Consider the following 22520-nt stretch of genomic DNA (forward strand, 5'->3'; position numbering starts at 1 on the left):
TTCCTTAATACCTTTCTTGGTTTCAGCTTGTGCCCTTTTGGGGGTTTTGTGCCAGCTGTTTCAAAAAGGCCCTTCGGCACCAGCTTCTCCAGTCCCCAGAACACAATGTGCAGTTTTTCAGTCGTGTCAACCCTTAATCCTGTTCTTTTTTTTAATAAATGCAAACCTAATTTTCCAACGTCTCCACTTAGATCTAATCCATAAGGCTGTTTATTATCCTCGTTACCCTCTTCTATACCTTTTTCATTTGTATTCAAAAGCCTCTCTTTAATCTGTCTCAATTCTCCAGGTATGGCCTCACTGCTCTTTTGTACAATCCCATAATGATTTCCATGGATGTGTTTTAGTCTTCTATCGATAGGTCTCAGGATGCTATTTGCCTTCCTTAACCACTCCCGCAGCAGGAATCACTGCTTTTAATATTCTTTACGCTGACACCTTCAATCCTTTTCCTCACCAGCATCTCGTGCCACCCCGTTCTGGGTGTAAGTCTTCATTATCTGCGCGGTGCCACAGGGCTCCGTGAGGCTATGAGGCAGTCGGAGCGCGGCGCCGCAGCCCACGGCCTGGGGCCTTGCACCCCAGCCAGCCACCGCCCCCCGGGCCCCCGCTGCAGCAGCCGCTGGTCTGGCCCCGCGGGGCCGAGAGCGGCGGGCAGGAGGCGCCGAGCTGGGCTGGGCGCGGGACAGGGAAAATACATTATAAAGTTGGTGGGTCAGAAGGCCTCGGGCCCAGCCCAGGCCCCGGCCCCGGCCCAGGCCCGGCCTGTGGCCCACGGGCACCACGGCACCGTCCCCTCCCTGCGCGGCCAGCACCACCGTGTCCCCTCTTCAGCGCGCCCGGCCCGGGACAGGGCGGGGGTCCTGCTCGGCCACCAACACCGCCGGGGACCGGGTGGCCGTGGCGACAGGTCCCGCTGAGGCGACGCCCCCGAGCGCTCCCCCCACGCCGCGCCGGCTCCGCGGTGATTTCGCCCCGCCCCGCCCCGCGCGGTGGTCCCGCCCGGCCGCCCTCACCCCGGGCCACGCTCCTCCGCCCCGCCCTCTCCGGCTACACCAACTCCTCTCGGCCGGGAGGGGCGAGGAAGAGCAAGAGGGCGGGAGACCGCGCTGACTCGCCCCACGGGGCCTCAGCCCTGCCTATTCCCTATCGGAGCGCAGCTGATGACGGGAGGGCCCGGGAGGCGGCCCCGAGGGGAGCGGGGAGGCGGGCGGGGCGGGGCTGCTCCCCCCGCGAGGCGGTGGAGTGGCACAGCCCGGCCGCCCCTCGGTGTTGAACCCGGAAGCGCGGGCGCGGCGGCGCACATGGGAGCGGGGGCCGGGATCGGGGCCGGGGCGGGCGGAGTTGCCGGGGCGCTGGGTGCTGCCGTGGCGGCTCTCTACACGGTCACGCTGCCGCCCGCCCTGCCTGGCGGGGATGCGGGTAATGTACCCAGCGCCGCCAGCCCGCCCGCGAGCGGGGGAGGGGCGGCGGGGCGCCCAGTGGGGCCGGGGTTTGGAGTCACCCCACCGGGGAGGCGGCACCGTAGGGACCCTGGGCCCGTGGGGGCTGGTGCATCGCGGTCACCCTTCGGGGGCGGGGGGTTGTGCCCTTACAGGCTCATTGCAGTTCCCTATATAAGGATGCTCATCCCATGGGGGCTGGTGCGTCGCTGTCACCCCGTAGAGGCTGCTGTCACCCCATAGCGTTGCTCACCCCAGAGGGCCTGGTGCATTGCTGTCACCCCAGAGGGCCTGGTGCATTGCTGTCACCTCAGAAGGGCTGGTGCATTGCTGTCACCCTGTATGGTTGCAGTCACCCCTTATGGTTGCTCACCTCATAGGGGCTGGTGCATTGCTGTCACCCCAGAGGGCTGCTCACCCCGCAGGGTTGAAGCCCCCCATAGGCGCTGGTGCCTTGCAGTCACTGGTGGGTGCTCACCCCTTTGGGGCTGGTGCGTTTGATCCTCCATGGGGGCACTTGCCCCACAGACTGGTGCATTGTGGACACCCTGTATTGGGGTGCACACCCTCGGGGCTGGGGCGTTGTCATTCCCCTCGTTGGGTGCTCACCCCACTGAGCCTGCTGCATCGCAGTCACACCTTGCAGCTTGTCCCCTTGGGGTCCATGTGGCTGGTTCCCCCTTGGGGCTGGTCACCCCATGTTGGCCTGATCCTCTCCCCAGCCTGTTTGCTTTGCAGTAAATAGTTTGCCTGTGTTTGAGCCTTTCGGCGAAGGGTTTAGTTGGGGGCCCTGGGAGATGGCTGGTGGTGTCAGAAGGCAGATGTGCTGTCCAGCCAGATGTGGTATTGCTGCTCAGACCATTGCACTCTCTGGCCTGTGCAGCCACACAGCCAGTGCAGCAGTAAAATCTCTGGATCAGCCTGTCTGGAAGGGCAGCTCAGCAGTGTCAAACTATCCAATGTTTTGTGTTTCACACTGCCAATCCCAGCAGGCAAGACAAAATTCTCCTCTTGGGTCCTTCTGTGGTTTTCCTGGTTTTATCTGGTCTTTAAAAATGTCTTGCTTTTGCAGCATGTGTACAGCTGTGATTTGCAGATAGGAGGGCTTGGATTTTCTCGGGGTATGTTTTTTTGGTTTTTTTTTTTTGTTTGTTTGTTTGTTTTTTTTTGTGGAGTAGGTACCCAGCGTACTTTCCTTCCTTTGTATCTCAGAAGGGCGTTGAGTGGGCCTGTTTAACAGTGCCTCTTGGCCATCGCTGGCTTTGGATCTAATTCCTTATAGATAAATGTGCTTTTAATGTATGCAGGTATTTTACAGCTTCAGTATGTGTGGAGAGAGAAATATCTATTTTGACTACATCTCCTTAAAGTTTGCTCTTAGTTTTTGTTTAGAGTTACACGGAATACGGTGCTACTTGGTAAAAGCAGGATGATTTTGTCTAGCTAGGTGTAAGGCAGCATGTACGTACTCAGTGTGGCTCTTTGCACACAAATGTAAAGTTGGGCAGTGATCCGAGTGAGGGTTATTTGATTTGAAGATAACAGGAGGGAGCTGTATTTGCATTATACCAAGCTCATCCTGGTTAGCTGGCTCCCAGAGGTGCAACCTTGTGTTGTCCGTTTTCCCTGTTCCCGTGTTTGGATCAGAGGGACCCTGTTGTCAGAGCTGTATTAAAAGGATTTCTTTTTAAACACCACCTCCATAGAGCTTGCACCCCATGCTGCAGATGAGGGGTGCAAGCGTGCCCTGGCTAGGCTGGCCAGTGTGCGCCCTGACAGCTTGTGCATCTGCTCCCCAGTCTGTGAAAGGGCTGGCTTTGCTTCTTCTGGTTCTATCAGTTAATACATGATCGATATATTTACAATTACTACCATTTTGTCTTTTAAAGTACTCCCTGATGGGAAACACGTGCCTATGACTGTGCAGGGTGCCTGTGCTCCAAGCTGTTCATACTTCACGAAGCTTCAGAAACCTGGTTTTTAATTGTACTTGAGCTTGGGTTTTGCCTCCGGGATGTAAATAACCATTAGCACCCTTTACGGAGTGGGATGCAGGCTCTCCTGATGAGGTGATGAATCAATGTTGGGATTCGTACCTTGCTTGATGTGAATTATCCTGGTAGATGCAGCGAATGGCCCAGCAGCACAAGCATGGGTTCACCTCACTGTGCTGGGTTATTGTGGTTATTTTATCCCATTTTGGAGGCAGGAGGGGGATTGTTCTTTCCCTAATTTCCAAAGGCACCCTGGTTCTTCCTAACACAGCAGCTGTGTGTATAGAAATGCACATACACAAGTGCAGTGTGCATTGCTCCTCTGCTAATAACTATTGTCAGAGGTATCAGGACACTGAGTGGCTGTGAGCTGCAAACGGGGCAGCAGAGAGGTGCCCCAGGAAAGGCCGGACAGGGAGACTGGGTACTTTATTGTATTGGAGGAAATCTGTCAGGACAGTGTCCCCCAGCTAGCACTATGACCTTACTCTCTGCCTCTCCTATTTTTTAAATTTACTTTATTTTTGCATTTTCTTCTAAATCTGCTGCCAGAGTTGCGTGTGTTTACTGGAGCTGAACAGAGATGGGCTCATCCCTGCTGCCCTTTCGTGCCCATCCCAGTCAGCAGCCACCCCATCGTGCTGTGTTAAGACTTTTTGGGGTCATTCCCCTGGCTTCCCATGGCCCCAGCAGCCCATGGGATGCTTTAGCACTGCCGCCTGGCTGGAGTCCCCTGGAAGGTCTCTGCACGGCCCCGCTCAAGGTGATTAACTTGCCCGTGCCTGAGCACAGAGCTCAAACTTGTGCCATCAAAAGCACTGAAGCTACTTGTGTGAGTAAAGAGCTGCTTAAGGATTTGCTGTATCTGCTTTCAGGCAGGGAGCCTATTATTTTATTTATTCTTTTTTTAAAGCTATCTGTATATTTTTAATTGTTCCTGAAGTTTGCAGTAATCCGAAAATGTAAAAGGCAATAGGTATTTTCATTGGGAGCTTTCTTGTGTTACTTAGCGTTATAATAAAGAACGAGAGAATGAATTCTAATTCGGAAACCTCCACAGATGTTAAAACAGCTTAAAAAGGGATCAAATAAACTCAAGTTAAAAGAAAAACCCCAAACTTTCCCTCTGATGTTTCAGACATCAGCTCCCAACCTTGCTGGGGATAAATCGGTTTTCAGGCAGCGCTGGGCCCCTTGCCTGAACACCTTTACTGGAGAGTCAAGCCAGACAGCCAGAAACATATTTACGCCAAGATTATGCAGGAATAAACTCTTCAATTTCAGCTGGTGTCTGAAGATGCCGCAGGTCGTTTTCTCTCCTGAGAAATACTTTGAAAGCAAGTTTGTGTCTGCTGTAGTCTTCCTCTCTGTGTTTTGTCATTTAATAGTAGTACTCCATACTGACGTAGTCCATAGAGGCTGTAAGTGATGCTCAGGTATGTGGGTGGGAGGTGGAGAATTTACCCTACCTGAAGTGATTAAAGTTACGTGCTCCTTTTGGTTTTCCCAGTGGAGTTCAAAAGGCCTGCAGCCTGGGAGCTTATTTTGGCAGGTTTTCTTATTTTTTTTCCCTCCATTCTTACAAGGCAAAGTTGTGCTGCTGGCTTTCAAAGCTTGGCAGTGGTATCCACCAGGGATTTTTTTGTTGGGTCAGCGGTTTTGGGTTTGGTTTTTTTGAGCTTTGTGGTTGGTTTGTGTTTGTATTGCTCTGGGGTTATTCTTGCCCGTGGTATGAACCAATATCGTAGCAATGTGCATGAACTTAATCTTCAGTCGTTTGAAGTACACACATTGCTGTATCCCAGAAGGACTGGAGTGAAGGTGAAGCCATGCCTGGCTCGGGAGCAGCATCCCCGTGATGCAATGGGCATCCACCGTCAGCCGCTGCACAGAGTAGCACATGCTGGGGCGCTGGGGAACCCCAGCAATGCCGAATTTCGGGTTTCTTTATTAGCAGCATCTTTGGCTGCGTGCAGGGGGATCACTTGCTTCCCAGCCTCACTGTGCCCTGGAAACATTGGAGCTGCTGAACACTAAAAGGCTCAGTTTGGGATGGATGGTTTTCCTATTGCATCTGCTTTTTCAGGGCTGTCTTGCAATAGGATGAAATTTGCCTAAAAAAGAGTAGCGATAAAAATAGCTGGCATTTGTAAGTGCCGTAAAATCCACATCTGAGAGGCTTTTGTGCAGAAAGCCGCAGGGCTGTCCCCTGGGCATCGTGCAGGGCGATAGCTGTGATTTTACAGCAGAAGTGGGTTGACTTGCATCTTCCTTTTAAAATACATTGTTTACCATAATGTCAATATTTAAAGGTGCCATTTGTACAATCCTCCTCTTTTGCGTTGGATAGTAAGGTTGTAATAACGTGCAAAATTTGAAATATTGTTAATTCAGCATTTAAAGCCAACAGCGCCCTTCGTTTTACGTCTTTGCCTTCTAATGATAGGACAAAGCTACCATGACCTTGGCACTTGGCAAGGACCAGTAAGACCAGACTCTGCAAAACTGGATCAGAAAAGTTGAGGGAAAGAAGGAAAACCAGGCGTAACTTTTAATTTTGTTGCTCCTTGGTTCGTCCCTGAATGTGTTGTGCCTATTGAATATATTTAATAGACACCATTCAGGAGCGTTGCGAAATGCTTCAGTGTCAAGCGCTCTAACAGGGCGAAATATTATTAACTGTTACATTAACGTGGATCCTTTTGTGGCAGTGATTTGTCCTGGCGTAAAATACAAAGGAAATGCAAAACCTAAATGGTGTTTCAATGGGAGCGGCTGCTGGATGCAGCGTTCACTGACAGGTAAAAGAGTTACTTGTGAAGCAGATGCTGCAAGAATTGCTTTAACGTCAAGGGAGAGCAGCATTCCCAAATAGATGGATGCAGATTTGCACGACCGGTGGTTATATTTTCCCTTTAAAACTATAAAGCTGTGGTTGTTATTTTAATGAGAGGCAACCAGGTTGTTTAAGAGACAATGCAGCTTAAGCGTTGCAAACTGTAGGGCTTGAAAGTTATCCAATCGATTGGTTTTAAATTAAAAATGCACACGCACAGATGTCTGCATTTTTAATGTTTCTGTCCATTCTTTACTCGCGCCTACCTATACTTTCACTTATCTGTTCATAAAAGTCTCGCGAAAACATACAAAAGATATTTTGTGCAATGACATCAGAGGGAGAAAATATTCTTAGAAAATTTCATGCTGTTAAATCTCTACAGATTTACAGTTTTATCCAGTCAAATTAATGCAAAACCCCAATGCAAGCATTTGGATTTTGAAAACTTTGGAGGAGTGTCATTTCCTAATAGTAATTATTGGTTTTACATTATTTTTTCACAGGGGAGCTGATCACAGCCGCATATGAGCTTGGAGTAAGTATTAGTTTTATTGTTTAATCAATGCTCTCATTAACAGTTTTAGGAATTAAGGAAGTTTAATTAAGCATGGAGTAAAGTAGATTAATTTATTTTCAAACCACAGTTTTTACTAACTTATAAGTACAGCACGCGACAATTTACTTCAAGTTTTAAATCCAATTAAACTAAATTATAAAGCAAAGGCTTTACTGTATATACAGTAGCTGGCTTATTATCAACCCAAATTTTGTATAAGCTGGGGAGAATAAAATAAATCGGGTTAACAATTTTAATAAGTTTTATTATTTAATAAACTTTATTATGGTGCATGATCCCTTTAGGCAAGACCTTAGGACTGTCAGTGCGGTGGTAATCCGATAGCAGTGTGGTCTTTCAACTTGCTAACCAATAAAATAGTTGAGAAGCTGCTGTTTTTATCAAAAAAAAAAAAAGAAAAAAGAAAAAAAACACCACACAACAGCCTTTTGAATGACCCTAATATACTGTGAACCCAAACAAGGAGCCCTTTAAGGCACGCTAATGAAACGTGGCACCTCCTTTTCTCGCCGCCTCATTATCATGGGCGAGGCGTGGAGCCAAATCCACTAAGGAAAAAATATTTGCAGAGTTCCAGTCGGTAGGAAAGGATGAGTTGGGGAGCGGCGCCGCTGGGAGATCCCCCGGCTCCTGCCGCTGGACCCCGGCGTGCCTGCTCTCCTTTTGATTTCATAGAATTTCACCCCTTTTCAAGCCCCGTATCGATCTGTCCGTAGGTCGCCCACCCTCCTGGCTACCCCTTGTTCACGCTGCTGGCCAAAGTGGCGACGGGGCTGCTGCCCATCGGCTCCCCCGCCTACCGGGTCAATCTCCTCTGCGGCTTGTTGGGAGCAGCTGCCGCCTCTTTGCTTTTTTACACGGTTTTCAGGTAAAGTCCTTGGGGGTGTTTTTTCGTTGGCGTGATGCTGGCAGGGCGCATCCCTGTTGGCTCGGGACATTTCCAAAGGCTCCCTCTGTTCCCCTCTGGCCTTCGGGCTAGCGTTTCTCCCTTTCCAGCTGTAATTAGTTCCTCTGATTAACCTAACAGCGGTTTAATCTGAATTTGACCTTCTTTCCTGCACAAAAGGTTCCTCTTTTATTTTTTCTTTCTTTCTGTTAAATAATAATAATAGTAATAATAAAAAGTGCGCCCTTTCCCTTACACAGACGTGACAGGTTGTTCAGGCTCATTATCACAAATCACCGCTCGGTTTAACTAACCAGAACTAATGAAGTTTGTCGTTCTCGAAAGATGCAGATGGTCTGTTTAAATTAACAGGATGAGCTTCACCTATCGGGAAACCGTGAACTAGGTTTAATTGCAGCTCCCGGCGGAGGCGGATGGGCAGTTGCCTGCCGGTGGTACCCAAGGACCAGGGTGAGCATCGGTGCTGGCCGCCTTCCCCTGGCATAGGTGCTGCCGTCTGGGGGGGGGGGGACACCGGCTGGAGCCCATCCGTTTTCTCCAGACCTCTAACCTTGGGAGAAAAGAGAACAATTGGGATGCACACGTGGTCGGGGGTTTTGTTAACTCTGCTCGTCTTTGATGTGCAAGTTCTGGCTGCTCTTAACCTCAGCCTGACCCATATTTGAGAGGATTATCGCAACCCGTACAAACAATTTCTGATGTTCTTTTGCAGGGAAAATAGGGCACGTTTTGAGGCTGCAAACAGTGAAATCTGAAATGGTATCGGGGTGCTTTGGGATGAGATGGGGCACTTCCTTGCCGCGATTATTTTGACAAAAGCCCTTCTCTCCCACCCATTCCCAGAGCTGCATCGCCCCTTGGGGAAACCTTCCCAGAGCTGCATCGCCCCTTGGGGAAACCTTCCCAGAGAGTGAGAGCAACCTAGAAATAAAAGCAGGAATAAATAGGCGGGGGGGAGGGGGTCAGGTCCTGCACAGCCCGAGAGTCCTGAGCTCACTTAAACTTTGCTCTGTGGGGCCCGTCTGTCTGGGTGCATCTTCCTCTGCTGGAGAGGAGTTGCTTTTTGCACATCCCCTTTCACGTAGCAGTGCATCAGCTCCAAAGCAGACTTACTGGAATCACTTAAGTAATTCCTAAATATTTCTACAGGCATTTAAGGTGATGGCTTTTACTGTTAGGTAATACATGTAATTAAGTTGGCGCTATTTAATTGAATATCCTGTATTTTACAGCTTATTTGGGGGACTGGAAGCGGCGCTGCCCTCCCGTGCACAGTGCCACGCGCAGCGTCAGAGCACAACTTGCTTTGATTATATGAAAAACTCCTGCAAGGAGTTGCTACAGGTTTTGAATATTGAGTTCCAATTTTATTTTTTTTTAATTACAGTTATTGCTGTTATTACCATTACTGTGAAGATCTGCCCTGCTTTTTAGTTTTAACTGCAGTGTGGCAGTTCCTTCCGTGCCTGTTTTGCGCGTATGAAATCGTGGGAACGTCGCTTTAGAGAAATAAGAATACAGGAGAGAAATGACAGGCTAAATTTGGGAATTATTTTTACACTTCTAGAGGTTTAATTCTTTTTGTTGTTGTCTAATGGGATTTGCAAGAGGTTGCTTCTGTCAAATTTAAAACTTGCATGAAAGAACGGAAGACCTGGAACCGAGAGATGATAGAAACTATTAGGACTTACAGAAAATCATTTCATAGATGCTCGGCACTGACAGGATCAATTATTTAGCCTAGCAGCAATTGATTTTTATTTTTTTTTAAATTAATTGTAAGGTATTGTGGGTCAGTTTGATGTCCAAATTACTATGGTTTATTTTTCCTTATAAGCACCTTAAAATTTATTTATTTTTTTACGATGTTAATTTTTTTTAAAAAAAAAAATTCCTTCCTATTTCCATCTACTTCTGAAAAAAAAAACAAACTCCTTTTGGGAAGTGTTTGCTGGCACCTTCTGCGCAAAGGCTGTAACTATCTGAAGACGATGCGCTTTGGTTTTAACGGGGCTTGTCCGTACTCACAAAGGATCTAAACCGGTCTATCAAATCTTCCCGCATTTTTGTGTTTTAATTAAAATTGAGCTGATAGGGTGACCCCTGCGAGGTACCAGAGGAAAAATAAGCACCTGCTCCTCTTGCTGCACGAAATGTGGATGTTAATATGAAAATATGTAGATGTTAGGAATACAAATAATTGATGAAGTACACATCCTTCGGGAGCAACATGGTTCAAGTGGCAAATCTCTCTCCTCAAACAATAGCCACCCTTCAGCGGGGAGGAAGCCATCTCTATGGTAATGGGGCTGACGCTGCCCTATTGATCGAGTGGAAGAAGACATTATACAATGTCAGTTGGGTTGTTACAATTTCATTTGTTGTCTGACCTGAACTTAACCTCTAAAACCTTTCTTTTCTCCCCACCAGCCGGGCAGCGTTGCTGTTTACCCTTGCAGGGTTTTTTCTGTGCCTCCCAGCATCTCCGTACAGTAAATCTCTCCCTTATGTTTTTTTCCCCATTGACACTTTTTTTTGTTTAAGAGGCATTTCCTGAGTTTATTCTGTGGCAGGTCCAGATGATTTCCTTTACTGCTTAAGGAAAGAGTCGCGGTTCCCTCTGTGGGTGGGTGGTGTTTGGGATGTTACAGCGTGTGTGGGATTAGGATCAAATTTATTCCTTAAACAGATTTCTCCTCTGCCAGGTGATGGCTGGCGGGATGCTCCGTGCCGGCACCACTGGGGTCAATATGAAGCAACCCTGTTCGTTTATTCATTTTATTATATTGTATTATTCATTATTTTATTTTATTTTTTAAGCCTGGATTGTGCTTCTCAAAAGAAAGTTATGTCGAACCTCACTGATGCAAAAAGCCCTTTTGTCAGTAATCCAGACTATCGCCGAACGCGCGGTTTACTCCTTTGAATTAGTTTTCAAATTTGGTGGGGGTTTTTTCCCCCTCCACAGTCTTAATAAATTGCTTGTAATTATCGTAAAATGGCATTTACAAAGAGTTTTCTTGGACTGCTTATAACTGAGGCAAATAATTCATCTTTGCTTTGAAAGAGGGGGGAGCTGCTTTATGTTTTCAGGACGCAGCAAGTGCGGCTATAGGATTGTTGCTTTAAACAACTATTTATTTGTTTTACTGTGGGAGGCAAAGCATAGCACGTTCACAAAGTAAACCAATTATCTTCTTATAATGTGATTGCCAAAGTGTCATTTTCTCTGCACAGACGATGCATTCTTTGCATTCCCTGTTGTAAAGAGAAACGGGATGCTTTCCCCTGCTTTAAGTGCTTTTTTTTTTTTTTTTTTTTTTTCCAGCATATACCTTTTGTAGCTTGGCTGTTTTGCTGTACCTAAATATGCAAAACTAATTTAGTGCAGGGGCAGTAGCAGAGTAGAAGGAGTCATTGCCCAAGTACTCCTGGTAAGTTTTTTGCCGGCTTTATTCTGGCCAAGTTGCACATGGGGTTTTTGAAAATGGGGGAAATGTTGCACTGAATTAAGCAGTTCACACCTCTTTGGTTTGCTGTACTGGGTGTCATGTTAAGTTTTGAGTTAATACATGTATATTTATATATATATTTTATATTTTTTTTAATATATATATGTATCTCCTGCCCCCCAAACCTTCCAAGCAACACACTCTGGAAGTATATGAAAACTGGAGCCAACTCTTCTGTCACTGCCAACAAAAAGGAGCATTAGGCATGTCATGTAATGAAATCACCAAAATTATTTGATCATTTTGAAATCATCAAAATGTTTTGGAAATGGCACTTGACCATTCTGACGGCTCTGAGGTTTCTTGCTGCAGTGATGTGGGTCTTGCAGCTCTCATAGGAAGGTCCCTGGAAGGACCGGGAGCGTTGGAGCACCAGGAGGCTGGGTCACCTTCATGGCCATCTCCGGGGGCCCTCATGGCTGATGCTCCCTTAAAATTAATGGGTGCTGGGAAAAGTTGCCTGCTGCCTGCAACAGGTGGGGAAATACTCCGTGTCCCTGGGGTACTGGGTGTGCTGGAGCAGGAGTCGTCCCTGCTTTAACCCCTTTTTGGGGCAGATGGAGGGATGAGAGAGGAGCGCTCCTGCCCGGCATGCCAGTGCCCACACAGCCACTGCGGGAAATGAAAATGTTGGGCTTTGGGGAAGGAGGAATCTCCTTACAGGGCATTTGGATTTTTCCAGATTGCAGATTATTGTAGATTATAGCCGTTGTAGCACAGCTTGAAGATCTTGGCTGTTTCAAAAGCAGCTGTGCTTAGTAACACTTAGTTGGGAAGTTTTAGGGGGGGAGAGGAGGAAGGGTACTCAAGCATTCATTTGCTTGTAGAAGAGTATCTACCGTGGCTAATTGATCTTTAGATATATATATACATAGAGAGAGAGATGTAATTTTTTTTCCCCTGTGTCTCTGTAATAAACCAGCAGTGAGTTCAGTCTGTTTGACGACATTACCAAATCTGTTCATTTGCATTTTGCTCTAAAGTAGACACATTAGGCTGCAATAACTCTGCTCTGTTTTGAAGGCGGGGGGTGGAGGGGTGGGGGAAGAAGGGCAAAAAAACTCTTCTTTTTTTTCCTTTTTTTTTTTTTTTTTTTAAGACTGAAGAGTCTTTTTTGACAGCTAGTCAGAGTTAGAATTAGTTCAAGGAAATGTTAATAATGCACTGCCTGGCTTAATCCCTTTGATATCACCAGGTATCCTCCTGTTCATGGGTTAATTGCTTTAAAAGCGGAGGCAATATTCTGAGCGGTGGGCCGCTTCACCTTTTCACAGCTGTTACCATTGAGTGACAACTAAATCCCATGTGTAAGATGAGGAAGAGCTCAATCTCCAATTGGGAGAAAATTTATGTAAACCGCAATCCCTTCAGAATGTGCGGAAGTCACAGACTTTCTTGATTTACTCTGCTTTTCCCAGAAAGCTCCATTGTTCCCTTCCCTAAGTCCCATCAACCCTTTGTAGCAGAATATCACAGCGGCGGCAGATAGCTTGAAATATATAAATGCTATCATAGCTCTGATTAATAGCGGCGCTTATGAGTCAAGTCTGATAACGGAGCAGCTCTCCACTCAATTTCAGATACCGCTAATGGAATCTGTCTCCTGCAATTGTAATGTGAGAAGGGCTAATTTGCCATGGAGCTTGGAGCTGTCACCAGCCGGGGATTGGGGGGTCAGATGGGAGCTGCCAGGTTTTTGCCCTGCAGCTTGTATCTCTCGCTTTGAATAGCGCAGCCCCCTGCCTGCCAGGGAGCTGATAGGCCGCCGGGGGGTTTATGCCACTCCGTACAATAGCGAAGGGCTGCATGGGCTGACTTGGTAATTGTGAAGCCAGCTCATTTTTATTTTATTTCATATTTTATTCTATTTTTTTCTTTCTTTTTTTTTTTTTTTTTTCTGCAGCTGCATAATTTCTAATAAGGGGTTTTAACAAATGTCAGATTAGGAAAAGTTTCTGCAATTACAAAAAAAAAAAACTTATAAAACATTTAAATAGCTAAAGTCGGTTCCTACTGAGGGTTGGGGTTTTTTTTTTGGCTGGTGGAAATAGGCACCGGTTATTACAGGCGCCTGGGATAAAGGTGCATCTATTTTCTAAGGATTGCGACTCAAATAATGGGTCTAACTAAGGTACCCTTTCTGCTTGCAAAGACACCAGGAGAGAAATTCTCATTTTCAATGGCTGGAAGCTCAGTTTTTACAACTTGCTATTTAGAAAGTTGGGAGTACAAGGTGGTATTTATTAAAGCAGCGCAGCCACATATGCATTTAATCGATCTGTCATGAGTTGTTTCACTCGTTGAACTGCTGTGGAATAGCTTGGCATGGAGGCGTTGGATTTAATTGCCAAACTTTCTTGGGAAGGTGCTGCTGCAGGCAGGCTCTGCTCCAGCGTGGTGGTAGGCATCCAGAAGCGCATGAGGTTTGAGGTCGGGAAGTCCCATTCCTTGCTCCCCTGATGAGCCCTGTTGGGTCGCTCTTCCCACCAAGGTCCCTGCTCCCATCCCGGGGCATCTTGCCTCAGGGGCAACTTGATCCTCCCAGCAAGAGGAGCCAAGGTGGCATGGCCCCAGGACACAAGGGATGGCACGCAAGACGCCTTTTACACGTGGTGGTGACATTCACAGGCCCATATTTACCAAGGGGACAGGTAAAGAGTTAATATTACCCTAGAGAGGTGGTGTCCTTACTGGGCATGTCCAGTCCAGGAGAACATATGCAAGAGGGCACAAAGGCCAGCTCCCCTTAGCCAAAACCCTCACTGCTCCTTAACCAGACTGGACCATCCCCTCTTCAACTTGTGCTATTTTGATAAAATAATTAAAAGTGGGGTGAAAAGAGGTAAATAAATGGTAGCAGTCCCTAGCTGGGTGTGAGGGTGTATCGAGTAGAAGTGGTGGTCAGTGCATGTGTTGGGTGGTGAGGATGCTGCCTGCCTGCTCCTAGCCTGAGAAATCACAGCTCTCTGGGAACACTGAAGTTGCGTGATGCTGAAGTCCCATTTGATGCGAAGGGCAGCAGTTAGTTACAACCAAAGTGCCCATTTTGGGGTTTGGGGCATTTTTAATGGTGGTCCAGCCCAGTTGCTTGGTTTCTTTTCTCTCCTTGTGGCCATGAAGTCTCAACCGGGATAGGCGAGCCAAGCCGTGCTCTCCTACCTCCTCCTCCTCCCGCGCCAGGAGCGGAGGCTGCGGGCAGGGCTTAAGTGGCTATTCAGCTCCAGGTCCTTGAGGAAGAATAAAATCTGTTTTGCTATTCCCTGTGGTACCTGTGCGGGCTCTTCAGCGCTGAGAGCAAGAGAAACCGCCTTTTGTCCATCGAGTGTTTGTGACTAAGAGGCAGGCAAACCCAGAGGGATTGGGGTTTGGGGGGATAATTATTACTTGGGTCCTAAACTCATGTTTGGGGTTTTATTTGTGTTTTATTTTTAAATACTTTTATTTCATCCCCAGTGCACATGCACAATTAAAATTTATCTGTGGAAAGCTTGGTTGTTGAGTCTTCTAAGTCCCATTCTTTATAACGTACATCAAAATAAATTGGGGGGGACGACGATGATGTTTATAAATCAGACAAGTGAAACCTCTTATGTTAAATTCAAAATGCTAAATCTTTAATGCAGTAGTCTGTTATACCATGAAATAAAAATACATTGGAGGGATATACCTTTGCTACTGCGAAGCGATGTCCCAGCATTGCAGAGGCAGAAGTTGCTGGTGATGTACCTGGCGCCTGGGCAAGTGTACAGGGAAGTGCTGACGTCAAGGTCATCATCTGCAGGTGTAGGGAGAGTCTGAAATTTTAAAAAAATAATCTATTAAATAGTTTATTGACGGAGATTTTAAAAAGCAGGAGAGTCTTTTTCTTATTCCGCTGACTAAAAAAAAACAAACCTGGATATTAGGCTAAGATCTGCTACCTGCAAAGTTTTGGAGGGAACAGGAGGCAGAAATAATCAGCTTATTTCACTAGGTACAGATAGGTGTTTCCAGTGTTTGATACATGAGCTTCATATATAAAATGTTCCAATTATCTTACTTGTCTTCTTTATGAATCCAGTGCACTGAAGATTGCATTTAATGAAAACATTTTAATTAAATTCCAATTCCCATCCATATATAGCTTTATACCAGCTATATAATCAGGTTTTACAAATTATTAAATACCAAATGTCTGCTGCTATTTTCTAAAGAAAAAGTAAAAATGCCGATTGAGTTCTTTGTTAAATGCGTATCGATGTAACCCATGCTCTTGGCTTAGAAAGTTTTACCAAACTTAGAGGAGAAGCTAAATTTTAAGTCACAAATTGACATGTTTTAGTGACTGCCAACAAATGAGAAGCTAAAAAACTCTTAACTGCTGAAACAGATTAAAATACCTGATCTCAGTTTTCGGGGTTGTTCCTGCAAACTCTTAATAAAAACCTGCAGCTAAAATACTCCTGATCAAAGCAAGTTTCTACTGCTTGTGTCCTTGGAGCTGAGGCCTGGCTGCACATTCTTTCACTTGGGTGCCTGAAAAGGAAAAAAAAAATAATAATTTTATTATTTTTTAGTCTTTTTCCATTTTTGTTTAGAGGTGCCATGGGAAAATATTTCTCACAAAGGACTGTGTGACCTCTCCTTTGCTGTTTGTATCCCTTCTGAGTGTGTTTTCAGATGATGTTGATTTCTGCCCATGTTGAGAAGGTTATAGTTGGTTGACTGACAGGAAGGGACCTTCTTTCCACTTGCTTTGTCTTGATAAAGTGCTCCGTGTCTTGCCCCAAACTCCGTATTTTTCAAAATCAAAGTGCAAGCTGTTCCCTTGGCTTTTGCTCCACGTAAGATAAACAGGCCTGGAAGGCAGCTTTTATTCAAGCTCGGTGCTTCCATCCTTCTCGAAGTGGGCCTGGCAGTGGTAGCTGTAACGCCCCTGGGAGAAGTTAGGAAGACTTTCCCACTGTTGCATTGGCTGCAAATCTTTTCTTCTTTCATGAGTGTTTTCTGTGTGCTGAGGCTGTTCCAATGGCAGAGTATCACTCCTCTGAATGCTTTCTTCTAGGTGGCCAGTCTTTTCCAACAGATAGTCCCTAACTAGCCGGAGGCTAGGATCCACCCCCGCCACTGGACAGAGCCTTATAGCAGGGTTTTGCCCACGTTTTGCTCTTTGTAAAGCCTCTCTTCTTGAGGGTGTTGCTGCAAGGTAGCTTTATGCCTGCACTGTGTTGACCGATGAACACTGGATGGTTATTACCATTGCTGTGGCTTCGCTATCAGCAACCCCTTGATCGTCTTGTTCCAGTTGTCTCTTCTTTCTCATACCAGTTCCAAAGACTGGGGGAAACATGCTGGCTTTGGGGGAGCAGGAAGCTACCCTCCCTGCTCCCCAGAAGCAATGGGAAAAAGCCCTCCTAGATGTTGCTTTTGCATGAGACTGGTGGAGGATCCAGCTGTCATGGTGTTTTGCCTTGTTTTTGTAGCACCTCAACTGTATTTGAAAAATGTGTTCAAAGACAGAAGCATGAATAGAAGTCAAGTGAGGATAAATCTCTGCTGCTCTCTGCTCTGGAGCCCAGTTGTGCTGTCAAAAAGAGAGACAGTGTTAAACAACTAAAAAACTCAACTGACCACAGTTCACCTGCAAGACTCCAGCCAATGGATATGGAAGAGCGTGGGTCTCCAGGCTGGGTGGCAGAGACCGGAGGCTGTGTTCTTGCTTCTTGTCCAGCAAGGCTTCACTGCAGGAATTATTTGCAATGTCTGTGTCAGACCTGCTGTTTGATTTTGGTGAGGCATCTGTCTGCGTACCATGAGGAACCCCCTTCTCACCTTCCACACAACAGATGCCTTCCTGCCCTTGTTCCCTCTCTTGTTTTAACATTGGTAATTGGGTTGTTGAGTTTTTGCTGCAGTTATGGGAAGTCTCCTTTACCTCTTGTTTAACCTCCTTCCACAACATACTCCGCCTTAACCACAACAATGCTGTCTACGCTTGTAATTAAAGCAGCTGTTATCTTATGGTTTCCTAATGTCCTGCTTCCTTGTGCAAAATGTCACCAACAACATCTTCAGTTGTAGATTGCACTGTCCTCCTTTGCAGATCCTTTAATCCTGTTTCTTGGCTTCAAGCTTCTTGACGTCAGGTCCAGAGCTCTGCCCCATCCCTTTGTTCTGTAAATTCTTCCCATCTCTGTTTTACTCTCGTCTTTGTGTCTTTTCCATTCTTTCATCTTTTTCTGCCTTACCTGACTAAACAAAACCAATGTCTTTCCCACCTTGAAATTGTTTAGTCCAGAGTGTTGTAGGTGGCAGACCTGCGCTGTCCATGCCTGAGTTGCTTTGCCACCTCCTTGAACAGTGTGTGCCTTTGGGGCCATCTTGGTGCTAAAGCAAGAGAGATGCAGCACAGTGTCACTCCATGCTGGAGAAGTCCAAGAGGCTACCAAATGGCAGAGTGCAGTGGTGCATGGAGAACTTTGTGTCGATCAAAATGAGCTGTACAACCATGTTAGTCCAGCTGCAAGGCGGGATTGATTTAATTTGGCCTCAGCATCATGCTAACATAGCTGCAGGGGATTCATTTCTGCTTGTCCTGCTGGCGCTACTTTGCACCATGAACCATTGCTTTGGCTGGACCTGCTGGACATGGGTTTTTTTCTGCCAGGTGGTCTTCATCCTCATCTGGATATACTTGCTGGGATCGCTTCCTCTTCCAAGAGCCTTTCCTTCTGAATTGGCAGACTTGTAAATCCATCATTTCCATTGCTGGTAACAGGATCTGCAAAAAACTTTTGGTCTCCAACTTGCATTTCTCAAAGCTACTATCCTGATGTTCTTCGAGAATGCAACACATTTCCATTTGTTTTTTTAGCATCTAGTATACTTGTAGGAGCTTAGTGCTCCATGCAACACAACATGCCTTTGCAAAGTGAGCTTAGCAGCCTGGCTTTCCCACGAGTTTCGCAGGAAACTAAAGGCAACACCGGCTCTGTTGACAAACAGATCTGTGGAATGTGCTTAGTGCTGGATCCTGACCCTGCACTGCTCGGTGAGCAGAGGTGTCCTCTGTCCCACATAGCTGGGATAAGTCTTTAAGCTTTGGGTTGAGTAGCTTTTGCTTAAGCCTCATTTCATAAAACTTGAATTGCAGGTTTCAGACTTTTTATCAAGAGGACAGGATTTCTTTCATCTCATTTGAACTAATGATACGCTCAAGTCTTTTCTGGGAAAGACAAGGAGAATTGGTAAACGATGGGGACATTTGCCTAAAATGCTGCTTTTCATCCGAAGGTTTTTGGGCAGGTTGTTTTACCTTCTTTTACCTTATTTCCCCGCAAGAATTTCAAAGGGATTTATGAAGTTTTTTCTTTATAACTAAAGGTTTGTGCTGTTTAAAAGGTGTAGTCAAAACTTAGGGATGCTGTGTAGTGGGGTTTGTGCGTTGGGAGATCTCTAGTTTTTTAAATACACGTGGCCCTGCTGCCCTTTCCTGGTATCTGTAGGAGCAGAAACTGCTCCTGACTCAGTTCCTGCAAACTCCATTGCATCTTTCCTTTTTCTATTCGGGTGTCACATCTTTCTAGTAGCAGGGAGGAGGAGAGCACAAGTCGTGTGTGTCCCACCTCTCCCTTGGAGAAGATGGACTCAGGGCTGCTGGGCTGGCTTGGTTGCAGAACTGATGGAGCAGCATTCATGCCTGGGAATGCCTTCCTGTACGCAATTGTGTGATTTTGAAACGTTACGCTACAGCAGTAGGTGACAGGTCTTGCCTTGGAGAGTTTCATGCCAAAGACCCAGACCTGAGTTGAACTGCAGTGAAGTTTAAACATTGGAAGAGTCCGCCATGGTGGCATGTGTTAGTGAGCACAGCAGCAGGTACTGGTAGTTTGCCTGATATCCTACAGAAAAGGTTCCATGTCAGCTTTCTTCAAAAGCGTATCGGGTACTTTGCAGACACAGATTTGGTCTGAAACACTTCTACCTGCTGTCAATTAGGAATTTTCAGACTTTTTTTTTTTTTTTTCCTTCCATTCATTTTTCAAGACCCTTTCCTACAGTCTTGATGCTGAAGCTCTGTGTCACCCTGTGCTTGTCTCATTCTGTCCTCAGACACTTGACAGTTTAGTTCTTTTTCCCCAGAGTCACCTGAACTGCCATCTCTCCCTCCAGCTGCCTCCTGCAGCTCTCAAAGTGCTTTACAAAGGAGATAAAAATCATTAGTCCTATTTTGCAGATACCAGGGGCAACAGCAGCAAAGTAGCTTGTTCCAGACCACCCAGGATGTCCCATGTCGGTTGCAGGAGGAGGAATAGAGACCCAAGCCCTCATCCCAGTCTTCTCCTCCCCATGAACCCTGCTTCCTATTTTTAATGGATTAAAAATTCCTGTTCTGACTGCACAAGTCCTTCTTTGACATCTACAGAAATAGGTTGGCTGTACTGAGGTCATTTGGGGACGGTGGAAAGAAAGCATGACCAAGGAGAGGAGCCCTCATGAGGCAGTGCTGTGCCAGCAGCTCTCATCTCTGTTCATAGGGGCTGTAGGTTTTGTTTCCTTGCTTGCCATTTATCTCAGAGTTACGTGAGGAACCTGATCAGCAAGTCCTATGTGGATGTCCACTCCCTGATCCCTGATGGGCAGAACAAGCCACCTGTGGACTTTGGCTGTGCTGGAGGATATGGCCAGTATTTAGGAGCAAATTACATGTGTAGCTTGAAGAAGTTGGCTAGCTTGTAATTTTTGGTTTAAACCTGCTGGAAGTGTTAGGAGTGAATGGAAGTGTGCGTACCTGGGGTGGAGCAATTTGTGATAGCGCCTGGCTTAGTCTTACAGTGGGGTGGTGAATTTCTGGAGAGGGACTTTGACCATAGCTGCACCTATTTCTGTCTTTGGATAAGGCTTAATTGAACCGGTTGTGGTGCTCTACCCAGCATCTATTCAGGGTGACTTCCCGAAGGGAAGACCTTCCAAATTGGCAGAGCCAGAGCTGCCCTCAATGTGACTGGGTTGGAAGAGCCACTCCTGCAGAACAGGTGTAATAGGTTTCCTGGGCTAAATCCCACCTCGTGGGCTCCCTGCGCAGGCTGCAGCATCCAGCCAAATTGGGGCATGCGCGTGCCATAATCCCATCTGGGAGCCACAGAGGTGCCAGGCTTTTGGGCTTGCAGCCATCCCAACGATGGGTGCTTTACCCACTTCCTCTGCTCCCTCCCACTGCCCAAAGCTGACACCCATTCTCCCCACTCCTGACCCTGATGGGCACCTCTCCCTGCTGGGACCACAGGCCCTGCAATCCTCACCCACCCCCAAGCCACTAAGCACCCCCCCAGGAAAGCTCTGCTGATGCTGTCCATCCTGAATAGCTCTAATCCACTCTTTATTCAGCACCTTGATGAATCGAAGGCTGCACCCTTGCTAGCGTCTCCTCCAGCAGAGACTATCCCGTTAGAGGTGTGACTCTCTGGCTTGGTGTACCATGACCTGCTCAGCGGGATTTCTGAACCAAATTCAGGACTGGAAGTTTTCATGGCACTTGCGAGAAGCCGCCGACTGTTTGGTGTTGGGTGGCTTGCAAATAGACGGGCTGGCTAATGCCTGCTCTTCCTAATTGCAATTCTCTGTGAAGAAATTATTAGGAAGATATTAACCATATAATGTTTTGGCAGGGTGCTGGGTGGAAGTCATCATTTCTGCTGCTACAGTATGTTTAAAAAAAAATAAAAAAGAAGGACAATAAAGTAGGCTTTTTTGTTGGAAAAGAAGATTTCATGTTATCTGTGTTTGCAGGCTTTCTGGCTCGTACGCTGGAGGAATCCTTGCTGCGGGGGTGTTTTCATTTTCTCGTCTAACATGGCAGTGGTCCATCGCGGCGGAGGTTTTCAGCTTAAACAATCTGTTTGTGGGGCTGCTGATGGCTCTCACCGCCCATTTTGAGGAGGCATCCACTGCAAAAGAGAGATCAAAGGTAAAACATCTCAAGCAAAGTGAATAGTCCTTTAATTTTTTTTTCAATTAGTTGTCACGTTTGTTTAATTTCTTATTCGTCTAGTACTGATTTAGTTTTGTTTAAATAAGGCCAAATTTTTGGGACTTGATTTAGCACCTGTTCTGGGTGGTGTCCATCCTTGACCTACCTGGATGTTCAAAAGTGTCAAACATTGAAAAACCTGTCCACTTCGCTTTATGGTTGAGTTGGGACCTGTTGGATGGGTTTGGGGTTGGTTTGTCTAATACAGGGTGAAAACAGGAGAAGGAAAATAATTTGCATCTAATGTTTTAGCATAAAGTTTGGGTTTCTGCATCAAAGACTCAAGCTAGGCTGTGGGTGTTCAAGTTTTTCTTTTCAGAACTGATACTTTTCTTTGGGGTAAATAGATTTTACAGAAGACTTTGTCTAGTCAGAAACCCAGGTTTCTACTGAAAAAACGAAACAACCACATTTTCAGTCACTTCTTTGGAAATTAAATGTGCCCCTAAAATAATGGCATTCTTAATACGAGATTTTAAATTTCATGCTATATTCTCTACTTTATGAACAGACGAGGCAGCCAAATGATCTTTTTACTCAGCAGTCTTGTTCTTTCTACTTTTGTTTGCCTGAACAGCTGATCTCTTCTCCTCTGACAGACTTGCCTGCTGTGACTCGTGTAAATTGGGTGAATAAAAGGATTTTTATCAGTCTAGGCTAGAATTTCAGGAGTCCACAGTAGTAGTTTACTCAGCTTTGTGAGTTCTCAAATAACATGTTTTATCAGTGGTTATGGAGACTTTGTTACACGATTGGATTATTTTTTTTTTTTATGAGTACTCCCGCAAGATCTCTACAACCTGAACTAGATGGAGTTGGGCATTTTCCAACCTGCTCCCATGTTTCATGTGCCAGATTTCCAATGGGATTTTCAGAAGCAGTTAAGGAGCTTGTGTCAGTGTTTTTTGGGTGTCTAGCATCCCACACCTTGAAGAAGCCAGGCTGCGAACAGCAAGCTCACCATGTTTTTCATAAATCAGATGGTCATGCAAACATCTTCAGGGGTGTGCTTGGAGTTCATCATTATACTTCAAAAATTACTGAGGTTCTGAGTCCTGCAAGGCAGCTCTAAAGCCCACAAATGTTTTTCTGAGATTATGTCAGGTGTTCCCATGGCAAGGCAGCATTCAACACTGAATGCTGAGCAGTTCATTGAAAATGATGAGGTGATCCCATCACCATGCCAAGGCAAGTATTTGCATCTCACACGCCATCCTCAGTGGTGACTGAAATAAGCATG

The 22520-nt window shown here is 46.2% G+C and overlaps 1 protein-coding gene across 3 annotated transcripts in view; it reads left to right on the forward strand.

Moving 5' to 3' along the window:
- Nucleotides 1-1269: 1269 nt before the first annotated feature.
- The window catches only part of TMEM260 (transmembrane protein 260), a 34951-nt gene continuing 13700 nt past the window's right edge, over nucleotides 1270-22520 (forward strand). The window contains exons 1-4 of one of the 3 annotated variants that reach the window (XM_056346643.1): nucleotides 1270-1422; nucleotides 6779-6810; nucleotides 7569-7720; nucleotides 21040-21217. In XM_056346643.1, coding sequence (XP_056202618.1) covers nucleotides 1305-1422; nucleotides 6779-6810; nucleotides 7569-7720; nucleotides 21040-21217 — 480 coding nt within the window. In that variant the 5' untranslated portion in view covers nucleotides 1270-1304. Of the gene's footprint in view, nucleotides 1423-2683; nucleotides 4200-6778; nucleotides 6811-7568; nucleotides 7721-21039; nucleotides 21218-22520 lie in introns of those variants that run through there. The other 2 variants (XM_056346644.1, XM_056346645.1) reach the window with 2 other exon arrangements.

This window comes from Falco biarmicus, chromosome 7 (assembly GCF_023638135.1).
Source record: "Falco biarmicus isolate bFalBia1 chromosome 7, bFalBia1.pri, whole genome shotgun sequence".
Lineage (NCBI taxonomy): Eukaryota > Metazoa > Chordata > Aves > Falconiformes > Falconidae > Falco > Falco biarmicus.